General features: G+C 42.3%; 1 protein-coding gene across 3 annotated transcripts in view; it reads left to right on the top strand.

Moving 5' to 3' along the window:
- The window catches only part of COX16 (cytochrome c oxidase assembly factor COX16), a 175109-nt gene that overhangs the window by 1420 nt on the left and 151812 nt on the right, over positions 1-21877 (top strand). For all 3 annotated transcript variants that reach the window (XR_011024097.1, XM_068254083.1, XM_068254081.1), the window contains exon 2: positions 19849-19926. Coding sequence is in view for 2 of the 3 variants with exons in the window: in XM_068254083.1 (XP_068110184.1) it covers positions 19849-19926 (78 nt within the window). In the remaining variant the exon portion in view is untranslated. The remainder of the gene's footprint in view (positions 1-19848; positions 19927-21877) is intronic.

The raw sequence follows: 21877 nt of genomic DNA, 5'->3' as shown, positions 1-21877 counted from the left end.
GTAAAGTATAGGAAAAACGCAAACCGCTGTGAAAAACGTGTTTTTGTTACCGAAGCTGTTCAGTAACAGCTTTACTGTAACAATATATGTAATGTACTACACCAAAAACCGCTTTCCAAAACTGCAAAACGCTAGCTGAAACGCTTCATAAAAATAAGAAAAAGCGTTTCAAAAACCGCTAGCGTTTTGCGGATCTGATAGCGGTTTTTGGTGTGCCCCAGGCCTAATTCTTTTTTTTTTTATATATATATATATATATATATATATATATATATATATATATATATATATATATATATATATATATATATATATATATATATATATATATATATATATATATATATATATATATATGGAGAGCAGCAGAAACAAGCAGGAGTAGCATGTCAGCAAGGTGCAGTATATGGGCTACTTAATTTCATCAGTTTACTTATCTAGCTTATGCTAGTTTTCTTGCCCTGCTTGGGTGCTGCACACTGATACAAGCGAGTCTGGCCATGGGAAAGCATTGCCCTATATGTGCCTCTAAGTAAGCACCAAGTTATGCTGAAGCCTTTGTCAACAGTGTATATTTATGTTTCTACTATGAATTAGTTTAGGGCTAAAATGACAACTATCCTGTAAGAGTTTTTAAACCGTCCATAAAGTGAGCCAAGGCATCAGTCCTTTCATCCTATGCCTTCTGCTGAATCTTTAGTGCTAAGAGCCAATGGCCCTTATTCAATTTACTTTTTCTCATAGGTAATATGTTCATACCTAAATAAAATGATACCCGCTTTTAAAAATGTTTTTTAAGCTACCAGCAAGTAAGAAAATACTCTGAATATTTTTGGCAGTACTTTTTACCTAGTTCTTGCTACTTCTTGAAATGCAGAGCTTTGAAAAGTTATTTTAAATAGAAGATGAAAAATTATCTCTTAGAAGAAAATTTGGGAGAAACAGTGAACTGAATTAGAGCCTATGGGGTTGATTCACCCAACAGGGGTGTATTACCGTGCACACACACATGACAATGTTACCTTTACTTTTGCCAGTAAGTACCAGAAGTTATACTATTAGTGCAACTCGCAGCACTCGAGTAGCGTGACAGTGACTATGGTAACGCACATAACTAATGGTAATGCTTGTTAGTTATGCATGTTAATGTAGCAAAGGTCACACTACTCGAGTAACGCGAGTCTCGCTAATAAACAGGCAGAAACCACTTCCAAGGTTAAGTTGCAGCCTAGTCTATTTTTTTTGAGAGGATGCTAAGGAACTTCTTCTCCCACTTAAGAGAAAATATAAAAAAAAACAACCTTCATTTCGATTTAACCACTTGAGGACCACAGTCTTTTCGCCCCTTAAGGACCAGAGCCTTTTTCTCCATTCAGACCACTGCAGCTTTCACGGTTTATTGCTCGCTCATACAACCTACCACCTAAAGGAATTTTACCTCCTTTTCTTGTCACTAATACAGCTTTCTTTTGCTGCTATTTGATTGCTGCTGCGAGTTTTAGTTTTTATTATATTCATCAAAAAAGACATGAATTTTGGCAAAAAAATGACTTTAACTTGCTGTGCTGACATTTTTCAAATAAAGTAAAATTTCCTATACATTTGAGCGCGAAAGTTATTCTGCTACATGTCTTTGATAAAAAAAAAACCATTCAGTGTATATTTATTGGATTGGGTAAAAGTTATAGCGTTTACAAACTATGGTGCCAAAAGTGAATTTTCCCATTTTCAAGCATCTCTGACTTTTCTGCACACCTGTCAGGTTTCATGAGGGGCTAAAATTCCAGGATAGTACAAATACCCCCCAAATGACCCCATTTTGGAAAGAAGACATCCTAAAGTATTCAGTGAGAGGCATGGTGAGTTCATAGAAGATTTTATTTTTTGTCACAAGTTAGCGGAAAATGACACTTTCTGACAAAAAAAAAGAAAAAAAAAAAGTTTCCATTTCTTCTAACTTGCGACAAAAAAAAATGAAATCTGCCACGGACTCACTATGCTCCTCTCTGAATACCTTGAAGTGTCTACTTTCCAAAATGGGGTCATTTGTGGGGTGTGTTCACTGTCCTGGCATTTTGGGGGGTGCCTAATTGTAAGCACCCCTGTAAAGCCTAAAGATGCTCATTGGACTTTTGGCCCCTTAGCGCAGTTAGGCTGCAAAAAAGTGCCACACATGTGGTATTGCCGTACTCAGGAGAAGTAGTATAATGTGTTTTGGGGTGTATTTTTACACATACCCATGCTGGGTGGGAGAAATATCTCCGTAAATGACAATTGTTTTATTTTTTTTACACACAATTGTCTATTTATAGAGATATTTCTGCCACTCAGCATGGGTATGTGGAAAAATACACCCCAAAACACATTATACTACTTCTCCTGAGTACGGCGATACCACATGTGTGGCACTTTTTTGCACCCTAACTGCGCTAAGGGGCCCAAAGTTCAATGAGTACCTTTAGGATTTCACAGGTCATTTTGAGAAATTTCTTTCAAGACTACTCCTCACGGTTTAGGGCCCCTAAAATGCCAGGACATTATGGGAACCCCACAAATTACCCCATTTTAGAAAGAAGACACCCCAAGGTATTCCGTTAGGAGGATGGTGAGTTCATAGAAGATTTTTTTTTTTGTCACAAGTTAGCGGAAATTGATTTTAATTGTTTTTTTTTTCACAAAGTGTCATTTTCCGCTAACTTGTGACAAAAAATAAAATCTTCTATGAACTCACCATACTCCTAACGGAATACCTTGGGGAGTCTTCTTTCTAAAATGGGGTCATTTGTGGGGTTCCTATACTGCCCTGACATTTTAGGGGCCCTAAACCGTGAGGAGTAGTCTTGAAACCAAATGTCGCAAAATGACCTGTGAAATCCTAAAGGTACTCATTGGACTTTGGGCCTCTTAGCGCACTTAGGGTGCAAAAAAGTGCCACACATGTGGGAGAAATATCTCTGTAAATGACAATTGTTTTATTTTTTTTACACACAATTGTCCATTTACAGAGAGATTTCTCCCACCCAGCATGGGTATGTGTAAAAATACACCCCAAAACACAATATACTACTTCTTCTGAGTACGGCTATACCACATGTGTGACACTTTTTTGCAACCTAGGTGCGCTAAGGGGCCTAACGTCCTATTCACAGGTCATTTTGAGGCATTTGGATTCTAGACTACTGCTCACGGTTTAGGGCCCCTAAAATGCCAGGGCAGTATAGGAACCCCACAAGTGACCCCATTTTAGAAAGAAGACACCCCAAGGTATTCTGTTAGGAGTATGGTGAGTTCATAGAAGATTTTTTTTTTGTCACAAGTTAGCGGAAAATGACACTTTGTGAAAAAAAAAACAATACATATCAATTTCCGCTAACTTGTGACAAAAAATAAAATCTTCTATGAACTCATCATACACCTACCAGAATACCTTGGGGTGTCTTCTTTCTAAAATGGGGTCACTTGTGGGGTTCCTATACTGCCCTGGCATTTTAGGGGCCCTAAACCGTGAGGAGTAGTCTTGAACCCAAATGTCTCAAAATGACCTGTAAAATCCTAAAGGTACTCATTGGACTTTGGGCCCCTTAGCACAGTTAGGCTGCAAAAAAGTGTCACACGTGGTATCGCCGTACTCAGAAGAAGTAGTATAATGTGTTTTGTGGTGTATTTTTACATATAACCATGCTGGGAGGGAGAAATATCTCTGTAAATGACACATTTTTGATTTTTTTTACACACAATTGTCCATTTACAGAGAGATTTCTCCCACCCAGCATGGGTATGTGTAAAAATACACCACAAAACACATTATACTACTTCTCCTGAGTATGGCGATACCACATGTGTGACACTTTTTTGCAGCCTAGGTGCGCTAAGGGGCCCAACGTCCTATTCACAGGTCATTTTGAGGCATTTGTTTTCTAGACTACTCCTCACGGTTTAGGGCCCCTAAAATGCCAGGGCAGTATAGGAACCCCACAAGTGACCCCATTTTAGAAAGAAGACACCCCAAGGTATTCCGTTAGGGGTATGGTGAGTTCATAGAAGATTTTATTTTTTGTCACAAGTTAGTGAAAAATGACACTTTGTGAAAAAAACAATAAAAATCCAATTTCCGCTAACTTTTGACAAAAAATAAAATCTTCTATGAACTCATCATACACCTAACAGAATACCTTGGGGTGTCTTCTTTCTAAAATGGGGTCACTTGTGGGGTTCCTATACTGCCCTGGCATTTTACGGGCCCAAAACTGTGAGTAGTCTGGAAACCAAATTTCTCAAAATGACTGTTCAGGGGTATAAGCATCTGCAAATTTTGATGACAGGTGGTCTATGAGGGGGCAAATTTTGTGGAACCGGTCATAAGCAGGGTGGCCTCTTAGATGACAGGATGTTTTGGGACTGATCTGATGGATAGGAGTGCTAGGGGGGTGACAGGAGGTGATTGATGGGTGTCTCAGGGGGCGGTTAGAGGGGAAAATAGATGCAATCAATGCACTGGGGAGGTGATCAGAAGGGGGTCTGAGGGGGATCTGAGGGTTTGGCCGAGTGATCAGGAGCCCACACGGGGCAAATTAGGGCCTGATCTGATGGGTAGGTGTGCTAGGGGGTGGCAGGAGGTGATTGATGGGTGTCTCAAGGTGTGATTAGAGGGGGGAAATAGATGCAAGCAATGCACTAGCGAGGTGATCAGGGCTGGGGTCTGAGGACGTTCTGAAGTGTGGGCAGGTGATTGGGTGCTCGCAAGGGGCAGATTAGGGTCTAATCTGATGGGTAACCGTGACAGGTGGTGATAGGGGGTGATTGATGGGTAATTAGTGGGTGTTTAGAGGAGAGAAGAGATGTAAACACTGCACTTGGGAGGTGATCTGATGTCGGATCTGCGGGCGATCTATTGGTGTGGGTGGTTGATCAGATTGCCCGCAAGGGGCAGGTTAGGGGCTGATTGATGGGTGGCAGTGACAGGGGGTGATTGATGGGTGGCAGTGACAGGGGGTGATAGGTGATTGACAGGTGATCAGTGGGTTATTACAGGGAATAACAGATGTAAATATTGCACTGGCGAATTGATAAGGGGGGGTCTGAGGGCAATCTGAGCGTGTGGGCGGGTGATTGGGTGCCCGCAAGGGGCAGATTAGGGTCTAATCTGATGGGTAACAGTGACAGGTGGTGATAGGGGGTGATTGATGGGTGATTGATGGGTAATTAGAGGGTGTTTAGAGGAGAGAAGAGATGTAAACACTGCACTTGGGAGGTGATCTGATGTCGGATCTGCGGGCGATCTATTGGTGTGGGTGGGTGATCAGATTGCCCGCAAGGGGCAGGTTAGGGGCTGATTGATGGGTAGCAGTGACAGGGGGTGATTGACGGGTGATTGACGGGTGATTGACGGGTGATCAGGGGGGATAGATGCATACAGTACACGGGGGGGGGGGGGGTCTGGGGAGAATCTGAGGGGTGGGGGGGTGATCAGGAGGGGGCAGTGGGCAGGGGGGGGGATAAAAAAAAATAGCGTTGACAGATAGTGACAGTGAGTGATTGATGGGTGATTAGGGGGGTGACTGGGTGCAAACAGTGGTCTGGGGGGTGGGCAGGGGGGGGTCTGAGGGGTGCTGTGGGCGATCAGGGGGCAGGGGGGGGGGGAAATCAGTGTGCTTGGGTGCAGACTAGGGTGGCTGCAGCCTGCCCTGGTGGTCCCTCGGACACTGGGACCACCAGGGCAGGAGGCAGCCAGTATAATAGGCTTTGTATACATTACAAAGCCTATTATACATATGTGCAGCGGCGATCCGGGTGCTAGTAACCCGCTGGCGCTTCCGAACGGCCAGCGGGTTACTACGAGCGGTGGGCGGAGCGAGTCCCCGGCGGCTGATCGAGGCGATCGCCGCATAGCCACTCCCGCAGCCGCCGCCGCCGATGGGCGTATTGCGGTCGTTTGGGCCCAGTCTTTTGCCGCCGCCCATCGGCTGGGGGCGGTCGGCAAGTGGTTAAGAGGATTTCAAATTTGTTTTCAGTTTCCATCCAGCTTGCAGATAAGTGGTATTGAGACACCTCGAAGGTCCTCAGAAAGCAAGAAGCCTTAATATTGCAAACTCAGGACATGTCGTTTCAGAAGGTGATTCTATCTCAAAGGTAGCAGGAGAAAGACAAGGGGTTCTATTCGGTGGTCTTTTTAATGAAAAGGCCACCTGGCAAGTATTTTTTTTTCATTAAAAATCTGCTGTTTCCACAGGCATATTGGATGATGGTAGACCTAAGGGATGCATACTGACTCAACTTTATTTACCCTAAAAGCCAATTATATTTGAGATATGCTGCATTAGTGGGTCAGAGCTACAAACCTTTTCAATTTGCATGCCATCCATTCAGGATCTCCACAGTGCCAGGTGAATTCATGAAGGTGGCAAGGGAGGTACTAATTCGTCTGGAGTACAATGCAGTCCAGTGCCTGGATGAGGATTAACACGAGTTTCTTTCAGACCCATTTCAGAATATCAATGGAGTCTCTGGGGTGAATCCTATGTCTTGGTATATCCAACCTGTCACCTTGTATTTGAGGATGGGGTTAGATTCTTGAGCTCAGAAGGTCTTAATATGAAAGTTCTTTTTAATCATTGCAATGGAAACAGAGGCACCAGCAGAGTAAAAATTGATCATAGGTAAAAACAGATAAAAGTTGGGGGACAAGGGTGGACTTACCTCCCCTAAACCAAACACAACCACTATGTATGGTTTAAACAAGATTTATTTCGTACTTCAGAACAAATGCTACGCGTTTCGCAGGTCTCTAGCCCACTTCCTCAGGCAATAATACAGATAGGAGTAACTCAGAAATTGTGTAGCCAAGTACAGCGACTGCCTTGACAGAGGCGCTGTACTTGTATTATTGCCTGAGGAAGCGGGCTAGAGACCCGCGAAATGCGTTGCATTTGTTCTGGAGTACAAATTAAATCGTGTTTAAACCATACAAAGTACCGTAAACGTTGGGGGGCAAGGATGGGAAGGTAAGTCCATCCTTGCCCCCCCAACTTTTATCTGTTTTTACCTATAATCAATTTTTACTCTGCTGGCGCCTCTGTTTCCATTGCAATGATTGTTATCCACCTGTTGGATGGGTGAACACCCCTTCTTTCCTTCTACAGAGAGCGACTTTTTAGTCTTGAGTGGGGACAGGCTTATATCCCCATAAGTGCTATAAGTGGTTGCCTGAACCCGGGAACCCATACTCGTGAGTATATTTCTATTTGCTGCTACCTTGGCATTCCTTTATCATTAATACACTATTGGGGGCTCTTAATTGTGTTTTACCTTTCTTATTTAACAGTTCTAAAACTGCTAGATAACTAATGCAAAACTGACAGGACAGGACAGTACAGGACTGGATCGGTAATGTGCAGATTTATGTGTGAAACATGCCTGACTCCAGGTACCCAAAAAATTGCTCCAGCTCCACGACTACAACTCCTCAGCCCTGGAGGATTGTAAGGCTGGCACTTCCGGCAGCTGTACCTTTGTTCGTTGTCATTTACATACAGCTATGCTCAGTTAATCACTACAATGGCATGCCTGAACAAATGAGGGACATGATTGTGGGCATATGGGTCTTCTAAATATCACAGCATGGTGGCTGAGTCAAGGGAAACTTTCATTATTGATTGATATGTAAATGTTAACCCCTGTATCTTGAATCAGAAGGTTGTGGCCTTAGGAGTTTGGTGCCATGTAACTACATGTCAAGAATTGTGGGCCGGACGATGTTACCTCAGATTTTTCTACTGATATTGGTCACTTCTCCTTATTATTGTGGAAAAGTTTTTGATAAAGTATGAGAAAACCAAGAATACTGTGAATTTTATTTGCTAAATTAAAAATAAACGTAGGAAAGTCTGCAGGGAGTATTTGCCATATCGGCCGAAATGAAGGTTGGAAATTATATTTATATCCCCTTGAGTAGGGAATTTGTTGCACATATGGTATATAAGCAGGGCTGTGGAGTCGGAGCAATTTTGGGTACCTGGAGTCGGTGATTTCATAAAATGAGGAGCCTGTGATTTTTGTACAAATTCCACAGCCCTGTTAAGTATTAGACTAAGGAATCAGAGTCGAAGAGATGGAGTCAGGGCAAATTTGGGTACCTGGAGTTGGAGTCGGTGGTTTCATAAACTAAGGAGTCGGAGTTGGAGTCGGACTGAGCCTCTTGCAGTATTTGGTGACAAATGATGCAGTGCCTATAAACATCCAGAAAAAGGTGCATACGTACTTTGTGTTTGGAATCCTGCCTTACAGGTTTACACCTGCTGGTGACACTATTCTCCTGGACTGTTGTAGTACATCTTCTCACCAGCACACCTCACAGACTTGATTTTGCCTGAAGTTTCTCAGTTTACCTGCTGGTGGCTCTCTGCTACTGGGCGGCAGTGTTCACCAGCAGTTGACCCTCATGCAACATATTCTGGACACTCATTCATCATGACCTCACCTGCTGCCATTTGCATTAAAGGACTCCATCTACGTCTTTACCCTGCCAGAACCTCTGTTCAGCTTGGCTGTCCTCTTGCTGTGTTTTGTGCTCCCTGCTCTGAGACCTTTGTTCTGATGTGATCTCCTGGCTTTTGTTCCCTGCTCTTTCTGACTCTGATTGGCCTTACCCTTTTCTGCTGTTCTGCATTGTCTGTATACACTCACCTAAAGGATTATTAGGAACACCATACTAATATGGTGTTTGACCCACTTTCGCCTTCAGAACTGCCTTAATTCTACATGGCATTCATTCAACAAGGTGCAGAAAGCATTCTTTAGAAATGCTGACCCATATTGATAGGATAGCATCTTGCAGTTGATGGCGATTTGTGGGATGTACATCCAGGGCATGAAGCTCCTGTTCCATCACATCCCAAAGACGCTCTATTGGGTTGAGATCTGGTGACTGTGGGGGCCATTTTAGTACAGTGAACTCATTGTCATCTTCAAGAAACCAATTTGAAATGATTTGAGCTTTGTGACATGATGCATTATCCTGCTGGAAGTAGCCATCAGAGGATGAGTACATGGTGGCCATGAAGGGATGGACATCGTCAGAAACAATGCTCAGGTAGCCTGTGGCATTTGAACAATGCCCATTTGGCATTAAGGGGCCTAACGTGTGCCAAGAAAACATCCTCCACACCATTACACCACCACCATTACACCACCGCCAACAACAAGGCATGATGGATCCATGTTTTCATTCTGTTAAGCTAAATTCTGACTCTATCGTGACTCATCAGACCAGGCAACCTTTTTCCAGTCTTCAACTGGGAAAAAGGGAAAGGGAAAAACATCAAATTTTGGTGAGCTCGTGCAAATTGTAGCCTCTTTTTCCTATTTGTAGTGGAGATGAGTGGTACCCGGTGGGGTCTTCTGCTGTTTTAGCCCATCCGCCTCAAGGTTGTGCGTGTTGTGGCTTCACAAATACTTTGCTGCATACCTCGGTTGTAACGAGTGGTTATTTCAGTCAACATTGCTTTTCTATCAGCTTGAATCAGTCGGCCTATTCTCCTCTGGCCTCTAGCATCAACAAGGCATTTTCGCCCACAGGACTGCTGCATACTGGATGTTTTTCCCTTTCACACCATTCTTTGTAAACCCTAGAAATTGTTGTGCGTGAAAATCCCAGTAACTAAGCAGATTGTGAAATACTCAGACCGGCCTGTCTGGCACCAACAACCATGCCACGCTCAAAATTGCTTAAATCATCTTTCTTTCCCATTCTAACATTCAGTTTGGAGTTCAGGAGATTGTCTTGACCAGGACCACACCCCTAAATGATTTGAAGCAACTGCCATGTGATTGGTTGCATTAATGAGCAATTGAACAGGTGTTCCTAATAATCCTTTAGGTGAGTGTATGTGTATATTTTGTGTAGTAGGTTACGTGTCATTAGGATTGCTGTGTCTTATGTAAGTTTCACTGATTGCCATTGCTCGCTTGTATATATTTGCACTAATTGACCATAAATATTTTGTTCATTCATACTTATGGTTTCCATTTTTGCTGCAATTTGTAGTCTTTTTGTTCTGCTGCTAACCGCAGCTGTAACACTTTGACACCTTCATTCTATTTCCCCTATACCCTACACTTTGCCCCACACCCACACATATAATAAGTAGTGTGGCTTCAGAAAGTATTCAGACCCCCTTCACTTGTTTCAGTTTTGTTATGTTTCAACTTGATTGTACAATCATTTAAATTCTTTTTCCCCCTTATTATTCTACACTTGGTACTCCATAATGTCAAAGTGAAAACAGGATTTGAGAAAGTTGTGTAAACTTATTAAAAAACAAAAACAAAACTGAAATATCACAATTCCATATGCAGGGCTGTGGAGTCGGAGTCGTGGAGTCGGAGCAATTTTGGGTGCCTGGAGTCGGGAAAAAATGCTCCGTCTCCTAATGAATTTAAACTGTAATTAAAATAGAAAATATGATAAAATGTTCTATTTCTCAGATAATAGTTATCATAAATAATTTATACATACAGTAATAGCTGTGCTTAGTCCACAAAAATGAAATAAACTAATCAAAATTAGTTACTTGTTCCGCTTCAATAAAGCAGTCCCTTTATTTTTTAAGTCAGATATACACATCTGATTGTGACTGTATATATGATGTGTACAGAGGAATCTCTTATGTATACTAAATAACATCTATGCTGTAAGTATAAAGCCTGATGTGTAGCTGTGTCACTAATAGAGATGGTCAATGAGATGGAAATAATTCTGCGTTGATTCTGATTTATGCAAATGTACGCACTCTCTTTGCTCATGAAATCAAATCATTTGATATGTTGTTAAAATTTTGGTTTGGTGACTACGAATTAAATGGTACCTGAGAAGGATGAAAAGAAAAGTTTTATACATACCTGGGGCTTCTTCCAGCCCCCTTCAGGCTAATCAGTCCCTCGCTGTCCACCTCCACCACCTGGATCTTCTGCTATGAGTCCTGGTAATTCAGCCAGTCAGCGCAGTTCAGCCACATGCCGCTCCTACAGCCAAGAGCATTCTGCACCTGCGCAATAGTGCTGCGCAGGTGTAGTAAGCTCCTGGCGGAGTGTGTGCATGTGCACTACGCCAGACTGGCTCAAGTACCTGGATTCATAGCAGAAGATCCAGGTGGAGGAGGAGGACAGCGAGGGACTGATTAGCCTGAAGGGGGCTGGAGGAAGCCCCAGGCATGTATAAAACTTTAATTTCATCTGTCTCAGGTTTACTTTGTTACACAGTAGTACTATACTCTACATATGCACTTCCCACAGAGCTGCAGAGAATCCACTGAGAAGGCTGTGCACATTGAACACAGAGGTGTTGTCTATCGCCCATAAACCTGGTTCAGATTGTGCATGAAGAATGTATAATAGAGGAAGAATCCCCTCATTCCCCTGCAGAGTACCTGCACATCACACTTACATGTACCCACAGTTACATTGCCTTGGGCCTGATAGATGTTCTTTGTTCCGGTCTGTACCTTTTACAAGTACTCTTACCAAGGACTAGTTTTAGTCTATGACTAAAGGGAATAAATATGGCAGTCTCCATATCCTTCTCACTTCAGTTGTCTTTTAAAATTCCTAAGCGTTCACAGAAATACCCAATACATAAAATACAACACAAAGTTAACCAAACCAATTCCAGATATACCCAGGCTGACTCCAGGAACACAGTCCTACCCTCCCCCTCCCCCATCTCCCCCTTCTGGCTGACCACCTTTAGGGCCCTTTTCCACTACAGTGTTTGCGACTGCTTAATCGCAAAACCGCAAACCGCTAGTGATTTTAAAATCGCTACGGTTTGCTTTTTAACATAGGAATCGCGGTAGGTAATTTCCACTACCGCGATTCGTTTTTTTCTTTGATCGCGATCGCGCCGCGGAGCGACTTTTGCCGCGATTTTGCTATGCAGTGCATAGCATAGCAAAATCGCGGCCGCGAACGTCGGGGAATCGCCGGTAATTGCGATTCAGCAATCGCTAGCGTTCAGCGTGAACGCTAGCGACTGCAAGTGGAAAAGGGCCCTTATATAGTTGTAAGTCCTGATCATTGGAATGTAGCAGATCAGGACCCCTGCAACTGCCCCCAGGTGATATCTTACAGATCTCAGTCCTCAAATATGAGGCAACAACAAACCAACGTTCGAATAAGCTCACTAGACTCTTAGTTCTATGTTATTATATATTCTATATGTATGCCTATTCTAGCTACGGTAAGTTCATTTGTTTCCTATATGAGATGTGTACTCTCCTGGCTAATTTAAGGTTTAATATGACCTCTGGGACATATATTTAGGTGTTTGGTATAAAGATATGAGAATTTTCGGACCTTAGATGTTAGCCTTTGAATTGATATATACAATTATTATTAAGATGTATGATGATGCTTCATTTGTGTGGTAACTGTTTAAAAAATTCAATAAAAATCATTAAAGAGAACCCGAGGTGTGTTTAAAGAATGTTATCTGCATACAGAGGCTGGATCTGCCTATACAGCCCAGCCTCTTTTGCTATCCCAAACCCCACTAAGGTCCCCCTGCACTCTGCAATCCCTCATAAATCACAGCCGTGCTGTGAGGCAGTGTTTACATCTGTAGTGTCAGTCTCAGCTGCTCCCCCGCCTCCTGCATAGCTCCGGTCCCTGCCCCTGTCCCTTCCCTTCAATCAGCAGGGATGGAAGGGATGCAGGCGGGGACTGGAGTTCTGCAGGAGGCGGGGAGAGCAGCAGACTGACACTATAGAGATAAACACAGCCAGCTCTGACAAGCTGTTTGTCAGCAGCGTGGCTGTGATTTATGAGGGATTGCAGAGTGCAGGGGGACCTTAGGGGGGTTTGGGATAGCAACAGAGGCTGGGCTGTTTAGGCAGATCCATCCTCTGTATGCAGATAATATTCTTCAAACCCACCTCGGGTTCTCTTTAACACAAAAAATTCCTAAGCGTTGGCAGTTAAGAGACTAATTTCATGTTACATACTTTCAATCAACAAGATTGTAATATGCAAATTAGAGGAGTCGGAGTCGAGGAGTCGGTGGAATCCTAAACTGAGGAGTCGGAGTCGGTGGATTTTTGTACCGACTCCACAGCCCTGTCCATATGTATGGAGACCCTTTATTTAGTACTTACTGGAAGCACTTTTTTCAGGCATTACATCCTATGATCTTTTTGAATATCATGAAACAAGCTTTGCACACTTCAACTGAGGAATTTTCTGCCATTCTGCTTTGCAGTCGTCTCTCAATTATTCAAGCTGGATGGGGACTTTTGTTGGGCAGCCAGTAACAATTGATAGGTGGAGGTTCTTAAAATAGTATAAAATAATTAAAAACTGTTTGTTTAAAGAGACGCGGTATAATTGGCTTACCTCTCACATGTATTTCAAAGCAGCCAATATAATTCCATTGAATTTCAAGAGTTTATTGAACAAAGTAGGATTGGACAACACATTTTGTGAGCATTTCCTTACTCCCTCAGGTCAATAATAAACACAAAGTGCCCTTGGCCAGAGAAAATTAGAGTCCAATGCCTCAGCTTGACTTCACTACACACACTTCTTTCCAATTACTATTTTTAATATTTTAAGTGTTTATCCACAACTAGGTTATATGTTAGGCTTGATACGGTTGTCTCCTTTTTTTGAGGACGGGGTGAATCACTGGGCCAATCCATGTTTTGGTGTATTTTCCATACCTGGAAAGAGACCTTGCAGCATGTAGCTTTTTTTTTTCACGCTCCCTTCATGACTTTCTATAGGTTACATTGGGCCTGATCTCCTAACTTCCGCTAAACTTGCCATGCATAGATAGTGCATGGCAATTTTACCGGTACTAACACAAGGGGAGTAGCGTGTATTGCGTGAGTAGATAAATCCTCATTACCTGGGCGACACGGGGTGCACTACTTGTGTAAGTAGTGCAGTGTAACATGGGGTGCGCTCATAGTGCAATGCTCTACACCCCTGGCATTGGTACCAGTAAAACCACTGTGCACTGCCTGTGCTCAGTAACTTCACTATTGCTGCAAAATGGCATGTTTTTAATGATCACAAAAACATTAAACATGCATAATAAATAGAAAACATAGCCTCAAGCTCTCCTCCAGAGATCTTGAGTTTTAGCTAAACCCTGGCCATTATGCTGGGAATACACGTTAAGTTTTTACTTTAGATAGATGGGTTCGATAGATAAATTCCAACCTGTTGGATCTGGTCGATTCTACTTTCGTTTCGATTCTCCTCATTCAAGTGAATGTAATTGATAAGAAAAGATAAGGAATCGAGAGGGGAATCGAGCAGTGAATCGAGAGTAGAATCGATCGAAAGCGAAAACGACGGCAAAAACGAACGCAAAAATGCATCGTGTATTCCCAGCATTAGAGTAGCACTGCTTTTGCTAGATTATATAGGAGCAAACAGGATTAAAGACTTGTAGGAAGGGTGACAATAAATAAATCAGCAGCTATCCACCAAAGCTGGCTTATCAGTGTTCTGTAGACTTTATCTACATAATCACAATACTCGGTGAGTCCTTAATGCTGGGAATACACGGTAAGATTCTGAGCCATTTAGATGGCTTCATAGATAATTTCCGACACGTCCGATCTCTCGCCCGAAAAAACAATCGGGCGCAGAATTGAGCGCCAGAATCTTACCGTGTATTCCCAGCATAGAGCATTGAACTTTAACCCAGGATTGAATTGTATCACAATTATTCATAAATACCCAATTCCTATGAGAAATCTTTTTCTCGAATAGATCATCAGGGACGTCGGTGTAGCCGATATTGAAGTGAAACCCCCTGTCGTAGTGTGATGTCATCAGGGCAGTTTCTAGGCTTTAGAACTCACAGGGCAAGGGTGTACAAATAGCAACAACCCCACCCCCTTCCCTTGTAGATTCGGGCACACTATTGCCATGCGGTCACCAGAAGAAAGTGTTGGTGCCATTAACATAAACTTCAGACTTGGTACTCCTCCAGGAGGTCTCCCCTCCGTGCAGAGGCTTGCTGACGGCCAGCCTGCCACAATTCTCCACACTTACTTCCTGGTTCCTTGCTTTCCATCTCATAGGAACAGCGGCCCCTAGCTGCTGCCGCTGTTTCCAACTTCTGAGTAAGCAGTATTTATGTGTGCAGTTTTCCCTTTAATTTGAGTGCAGTGGCATCCGATTTCCTGGCCCAGCAGGAAACTAATTGATTTGTTAAGTTGCCACTACTTCCATAAAGTGAAACTTTGTTTAATTTTTTTTTTTTGTAATAATCCGCTCCCTTGAGTCCTCTCATGACCTTGTATATTCTAATGCTGTAGACAGATGCCTAATTAATGCTGCTGCTCGTTCTTCCATGTTTTTTCGGGGCACTGTTACATGATTAAACAGGTGGTTTTGGGATATATCAGACAGATGTATCTGCCTACTCTTTCCTTCAGGGTGCAGCTGATGTTCTTGACTAGGGATCTCTCATCAGTGCAAGGAACCTTAGGTCTTTTTACCCATTATACACATTGCTTAAAGTCAAAATTAAAAAGTCTTAAGTTTTACATTCTGCTGCATGCCATTGAAACATTTGCTATTTTAAACTCTGAACACTGTAGTCATACTTTAATGAGTGTTATACACATGTTTGGGTCTGCACTGCGGGCGAATGTTTACTTCATTTTAGTGTTTTTCTTTGAACTGTTTACCATGACAAAGACTTATAAACCTGTTCAGTCAGTCTTGCAATTCACACACACCTACCACACTACAAATAATAATAATTATTATTATTTAGTATTTATATAGAACCAACATCTTCCGCAACGCTGTACAGAGTATATTGTTTTGTCACTTAACTGTCGCTCAGAGGGGCTCACAATCTAATCGCTACCATAGTCATATGTCTATGTATGTATCATGTAGTGTATGTATCGTAGTCTATGGCCAATTTTTTTTTTAGGCGGGGAAGCCAATTAACATACTGTATTTGTATGTTTTACTGTAGTAGACTGTAGTACTGAACTGTAGTGAGAAGAATATGGAGGCTGCCATATTTATTTCCTTTTAAAAAATACCAGTTGCCTGGCAGCCCTGCTGATCTATTTGGCTGCAGTAGTGTTTCAATAACGCCAGAAACAAGCATGCAGCTAATCTTGTCAGATCTGACAATAATGTCAGAAACATCTGATCTGCTGCATGCTTGTTCAGGGTCTATGGCTAAAGGTATTAGAGGCAGATTTTCAGCAGGATAGCCAGGCAACTGGTATTGCTTAAAATGAAATTCATACGACAGCCTCCATATTTTGTCTCACTTCAGTTGTCCTTTAAAAATGGGGACATATATACCCCCTGACTTTGTTAGAAAAATATCTAAACTTGATATCCCCACGTCCTATATACATTCATATTTTTTATAAGAGGCTAGTAAGGATTTTTTTTTTAATAAGGGATCAAGTATGATATTAGAGCATCAATAGGGTAAGATAGGTCATGAATCAGGTCATTTGTTTATAATGAAAAAGTTTATTCACAAAAACACCATATATACCTCTTAAAACTGGCAAAACATCACACACCTGTTACACACCTTTGGTGGATCCGGGTGTGGACTGGTAGACTACCTGATTTAGCAGTTGGAGCAGCAGGATCATTCTTTTCTGAAAACATTGCACATTGCCATCAACAGTAATCATGTCACATAAACAGTCATATGTCAATTATTTGTATTCCTAGCCCCTTATTTTAAGGTGTAGGGAAATGGGGTGAAACCTCCATTTATTGTAGTGTATCAGCTCCAAATACTTCAGTCATTCCTACTGAAGGAATATACCCCTAAATATAAAAAGTTAAATATCACAATGGTTATAGTAATAATAATTTGCAGCCCAGGTTAGAACATAACTTGATGTGTTTCTTGAAACTAATCACAAGTATTGTTCACTTCCTCGAGAGCAAAGGCGACCTCGAGGTGAGAGGGATATGGAGGCTGACATTTTTTTTCCCTTAAATAATGCGTATTTCCTGGCTGTCCTGCTGATCCTCTGCCTCTAATACTTTAAAAGGGAACCTAAACTGAGAAGGATATGGATTTTTCCTTTTAAAATAATACGGGTTGCCAGACTCTCCTGCTGATCCTGTGTCTCTAATACCTTCAGCTACAGCCCCTTAACAAGCATGCAGATCAGGTGCTCTGACTGAAGTCAGACTGGATTAGCCACATGCTAGTTTCAGGTGTGTGATTCAGCCACTACTGTAGCAAATAGACCAGCAGGACTGCCAGGCAACTGGTATTGTTTAAAAGGAAAACCTCCATATCCCTCTGTTTAGGTTCCCTTTAAGCCATAGACCCTGAACAAGCATGCAGATCATATGTCTATGACAATTCTAACAAGATTAGCTGCATGCTTGTTTCAGGTGTGTAATTTAGACCCTACTGACCAGAAAGATCAGCAGGACTGCCAGGCAACTGGTATAGTTTACAAGGAAATACATATGGCAGCTTCTATAAGTCTCCATATTTCATTAGCCTCTCACATATTGGTGAAGTGTATACACATCAGTTATATTAGGACTGCATATAAGTGATGTTATTTTCACGGGACATCACATAGTAATGCCTTCCTATTGAATCAGAAAGCCCCTGTGGAATGGCGTTCAGTCCATGCAGTGGCGTGCATGCCATGATAAGCAGTGATGTCACCTTCCTAGTTACAATGGGCAGTATTCACTAAACATTGGTAAAGTTGCTGTGCGCAGGAGTGCATGATATTTTTAGCACTATTCATGCCAACATAGCATTTGTTGTGCAATCAGCGCAATTCCTGTTACCGAAGTAGCACGCTTATTGCTATGGTAACCTGAGTAACCCAAGTTGTGCTAATTGCACAATGCGCTCTATCTAGTCGGTGTAAGTAGCGCTCCCTACACACGGCAACTTTATCAATGTTTAGTGATTATGACTTAATTGGCCTATGTGCAATTAACTTTCTCCTGCGTTTACTCCTAGCTGATCATTTTTTATCTTCTTTTTAAAATAACTTTTGAACATTTTAAAATTGAAAAAGTACCCAAAATTAGTTGGAAATGTACTATTATAATTATTTTGAGTATTTTCTTGTTTGCTGGTGGCCTAAAAGGCATTTTTTGACAAGGTGTGAAAATATCACCTAGGAGAAAGCATAGGAGAAAAAGTGAATAGCATATGGGCCAGCATGTGGCAGAGGTGGTTATATCATTTGGGCAGCTGCCAGTATGTGACACAAGCTCTTGGCCTTCACCTGGATTACACATATGTCTGCCACCGGACGGGAGCAGGACAGGAGCCGGCAGTTGGGGGTTGCTGAGTAACGATAAAGGTAAAGATCTGTGAATTGATGATGCAAAAGGCACTTCTTATTTTTAATTTGTAAAAACTGGAGTCTTTTTAGAACATTTTTTAAGGCAAAATTAATTTAGCATAATGTTCTTTTAAATTTACATAAAAACTTTGTCCGAATTTGGACATTAAAGGAGCACTATCCTGAAAAATAGTACAATTTTAAATACTCGTGTATAAGCAAGGCTCCCTGCACACTGCAAATCCGATATGCGATTCCGATTTTCCCTGGATGCTGTCAAAAGAAAAACGCAGCATGCAGTACCGATTAAAAATTGGAAATCGGAATTGCATGTGAAAATCGATTAAAAATCTGAATCGCATGTAGTGTGCAAGAGGCTTAAAGAGACTCTGTAACAACATTTTTCAGCCTTATTTCTTCTATCCTATAAGTTCCCATAGCTTTTGTAATGTGGTCTGGCTTACTGCAGCCTTTCCTAGTTGCACAGTGGCTGTATTATCTCTGTTATCTAATCTAATCTTCTTTCCTTTGCCGGCTTTGTCAGCTCAGGCAGGAATGTGCTGCTCTGCTCCACGCCCCCTGCAGGCTCTGTATGAGTCAGACTGAGCACATGCTGCTTAGCAGCCATGTTTTTTGTTTGCAAACACTGCCTAAAACTGTTAATTACAAGCCAGGATCTCAGCAGGGAGTGGCAGAAACAGCACAGAGGGGCCCAGGAGAACATAAGGAATGGAATGGTATGCTTTTTATTGTAAGAATTTTAGAGTACAGATTCTCTTTAATACATTTCTCAGAGTAAAATGCGCTATACATTACTTTTCTCCTATGTTGCTGTTACTTGCATTAGGCAGTAACAATATGGCATATCTGACAGATTTTGGATTAGTCCATCTCCTCATGGGGAATTCTGAGTATTTCCTTTATTCCCTACAAAAGCACTGGCTGGAAAGAATCTGTACAGAGATGCCAGCCTGCCAGCCTTCTTTGCACACTACAGTGTTCTCCCCAGAATTTTTTTCCAGCTGGGTGGCATGAAAAAGTAGCCGGGTGGCAAGAAAAAGTAGCCGGGTGGGGCGTGATAACAGAATGCAGGGCCGGCTCTTCTCTGCATACAGCAGAGGAGAAGATGAGCCGATGACAGCCGGGTGGTCACCAAAACTAGCCGGGTGGAGCACCCGGCTAAAAGAGCCTGGGGAGAACACTGCACTAATTTGGCAGGATAGAGCAACTGATATTCAGTAAGTGCTTTTGAAAATAAAGAAAGCCCTTGGAATAGCCTATGAGGAGATGGACTGGACCTATCCAAAACCTGTCAGATGTGACAGACTTTTAGGACTTATAGTGACAGCATTGGAGGAAAAAATACAATTTCAGTGCGTTTTACTCTGGAACAAATGCACATGTATTCAATTATACTGTACATTCATTGTACAATATTTTTAAATGCATGCTTTTTATGATTTACTGTGAACAGCAGAGAAAAGTAATGTCTCGATTTGTTTTCTTTTGCTTCTTTTAGCTCTTGGTTGTCGGAGGCTCGTTTGGGCTTCGTGAATTTACACAAATCCGTTATGACTCTCAAAAGTTAAAAAGTACAGTAAGTAATATGGATCTAGTTTCAGTTTTCACTTGTTATGACCAAGTTTAATGATTCTTCAATTTATTCCTTCATTTTAGTGTCACAGATTTGAATGAAAGCTGTAGCACTTAAAGCATTCAGTGCAGAGTTTTTTCTTATATAGTATAAAAATTCTACCTTAATGCAACCTGAAACTTTTTGCAGCAAGAGACTAAATCAATATTCCCAATACCTTAGAGTGTGAGGAAAGTATGGAGGGGAGAGAATAGGAGAGGGCAGTGGTCTATGAACCATTTGGATTTGGCCAGGGGAGCAACTACAAATCGTTGCCCCCCCCCCCCCCCCAACAAAACTTTGATGCTCCAACCCAAACCCTGCTCCCCCCCCCCCCCCCCTTCATGTTCACACCCTTTGCTTACTTACCATTGGTGACCCTCGTAGCTTTGAGGTTCATCTTACAAGGGTCATAAAATGGGTGTGGCCATCAGAATCTTCATAGTCATAACATGTGTAGCCACAAAAACACCTGATCTTGAGTATCAGAAGTGGGAAGGTTAGAAGTTGGGGACTGCAGGCCACCCTGCAGTCACAGGGGTGACTGTAGTTATGGCCCTGGATCTAGCATGGACACAGGGTATCGGGACTAGTATTCCCTGCACTCTTGTGATTCAGTTGTGTGACACTGTATTCTTTTTATTTTATTTTTTTTTCCTTGCTACTGTCCTGTTGCTTGACTTATCCTTATGGATCCTAATGCTAATGGCTGCAATAAAGGGAAATCACAAACGTGCCTCAGTCGATGCAGTGTGAGAAATCCCATAGGACTGCTTGTGCAGCAGCGCTTTGCTGATTGCTGGTGATCAGAAAAGTGTGAATTGCGTGCAAAAAGCGCCTGATTGGGAATGAGGCCTTAGTCCATTCTGAACATCAGACCGCTCTGCATCTCATTATACTTCAGTCTTCTCCATACATCATATATCGCGATGTAATGGGTGGTCAATGTGTATTGTGAAACAAGGTTCACTTCCTCAGGAGCCAGCTGTGATCTGCCTGGGAAGACGTACTGGAGATGACAATGAATACAAAGTAGGATATAATTATGATAGAATAGTAAAGCGGTGATGGACCTAGATAGTGTAAGGTTGTAAGCCTAAAGATAAGGGAGGAGCAGCATTACGACCACAAAGCTGCTGTGTTAATGACTTGTACTACAGCAAAGTCCCCGTTATCTGGAACTCAGGCAACTGTAAGTCTCAACTAACTGGCATGCTCGAGGGGATAACGGGGACTGCTCTTTGGGAGGTTTGCAGGGCATAAAGTACTCACCGAGCCTCGGGGCTGTATCTTCTAGCCTTCCCGTTGCTCCTAGCGGCTTTCCGGCGTCCATGCATGGCTTCCATTGTGTCATGTGACCCGATGTGGGTCAGGTGACGTGCTGCGAGCTGTACATGGAGGACGACGGAAAGCCACGAGGAGCTACAGGAAGGTTAGAAGATACAGCCCGGGGGCTCGGTAGGTATTTTATGCTGCACAGGGGGAGGTTTGGGCTTTTTCAGCCAGTTGCTCAAGCAGCTGGCAAGCACATGTACCCAGCATTAGGCGATCCCTGCCAGTGCCGAATTCTGGAGACTTTGTTGTATTTAAGTAGTTAATGTTGTATTTTGTGCATTTTTTTCCCCCGCAAAGGTCAGTGAGCGCATCAAACTCCTCCTAAAACTGAAATGCCACTTTTAGTTTAACCAATGATATGTAATTGGCGTATTCCTTTCCTGTATATCGACTCCATGAGGTTCCCTCTCAGGCTGTGATGGGTTTCTATAATATATTGCTTATCAGGAACCTTAAAATAGAGCCTGAGATGCGTCTTGGCTTCCTGACTGCTTCTGCTTCACCTCTGATAAGAACAGATGGTTTACCTTGTATATTTGGTTTTCTTTAGCCTTATGTGCTGTGGAATTTCAAATGTTCT

Source organism: Hyperolius riggenbachi, chromosome 9 (assembly GCF_040937935.1).
Source record: "Hyperolius riggenbachi isolate aHypRig1 chromosome 9, aHypRig1.pri, whole genome shotgun sequence".
NCBI lineage: Eukaryota > Metazoa > Chordata > Amphibia > Anura > Hyperoliidae > Hyperolius > Hyperolius riggenbachi.
Note: the sequence above shows the minus strand (reverse complement) of the source record. Positions and strands in the feature narration are given on the sequence as shown.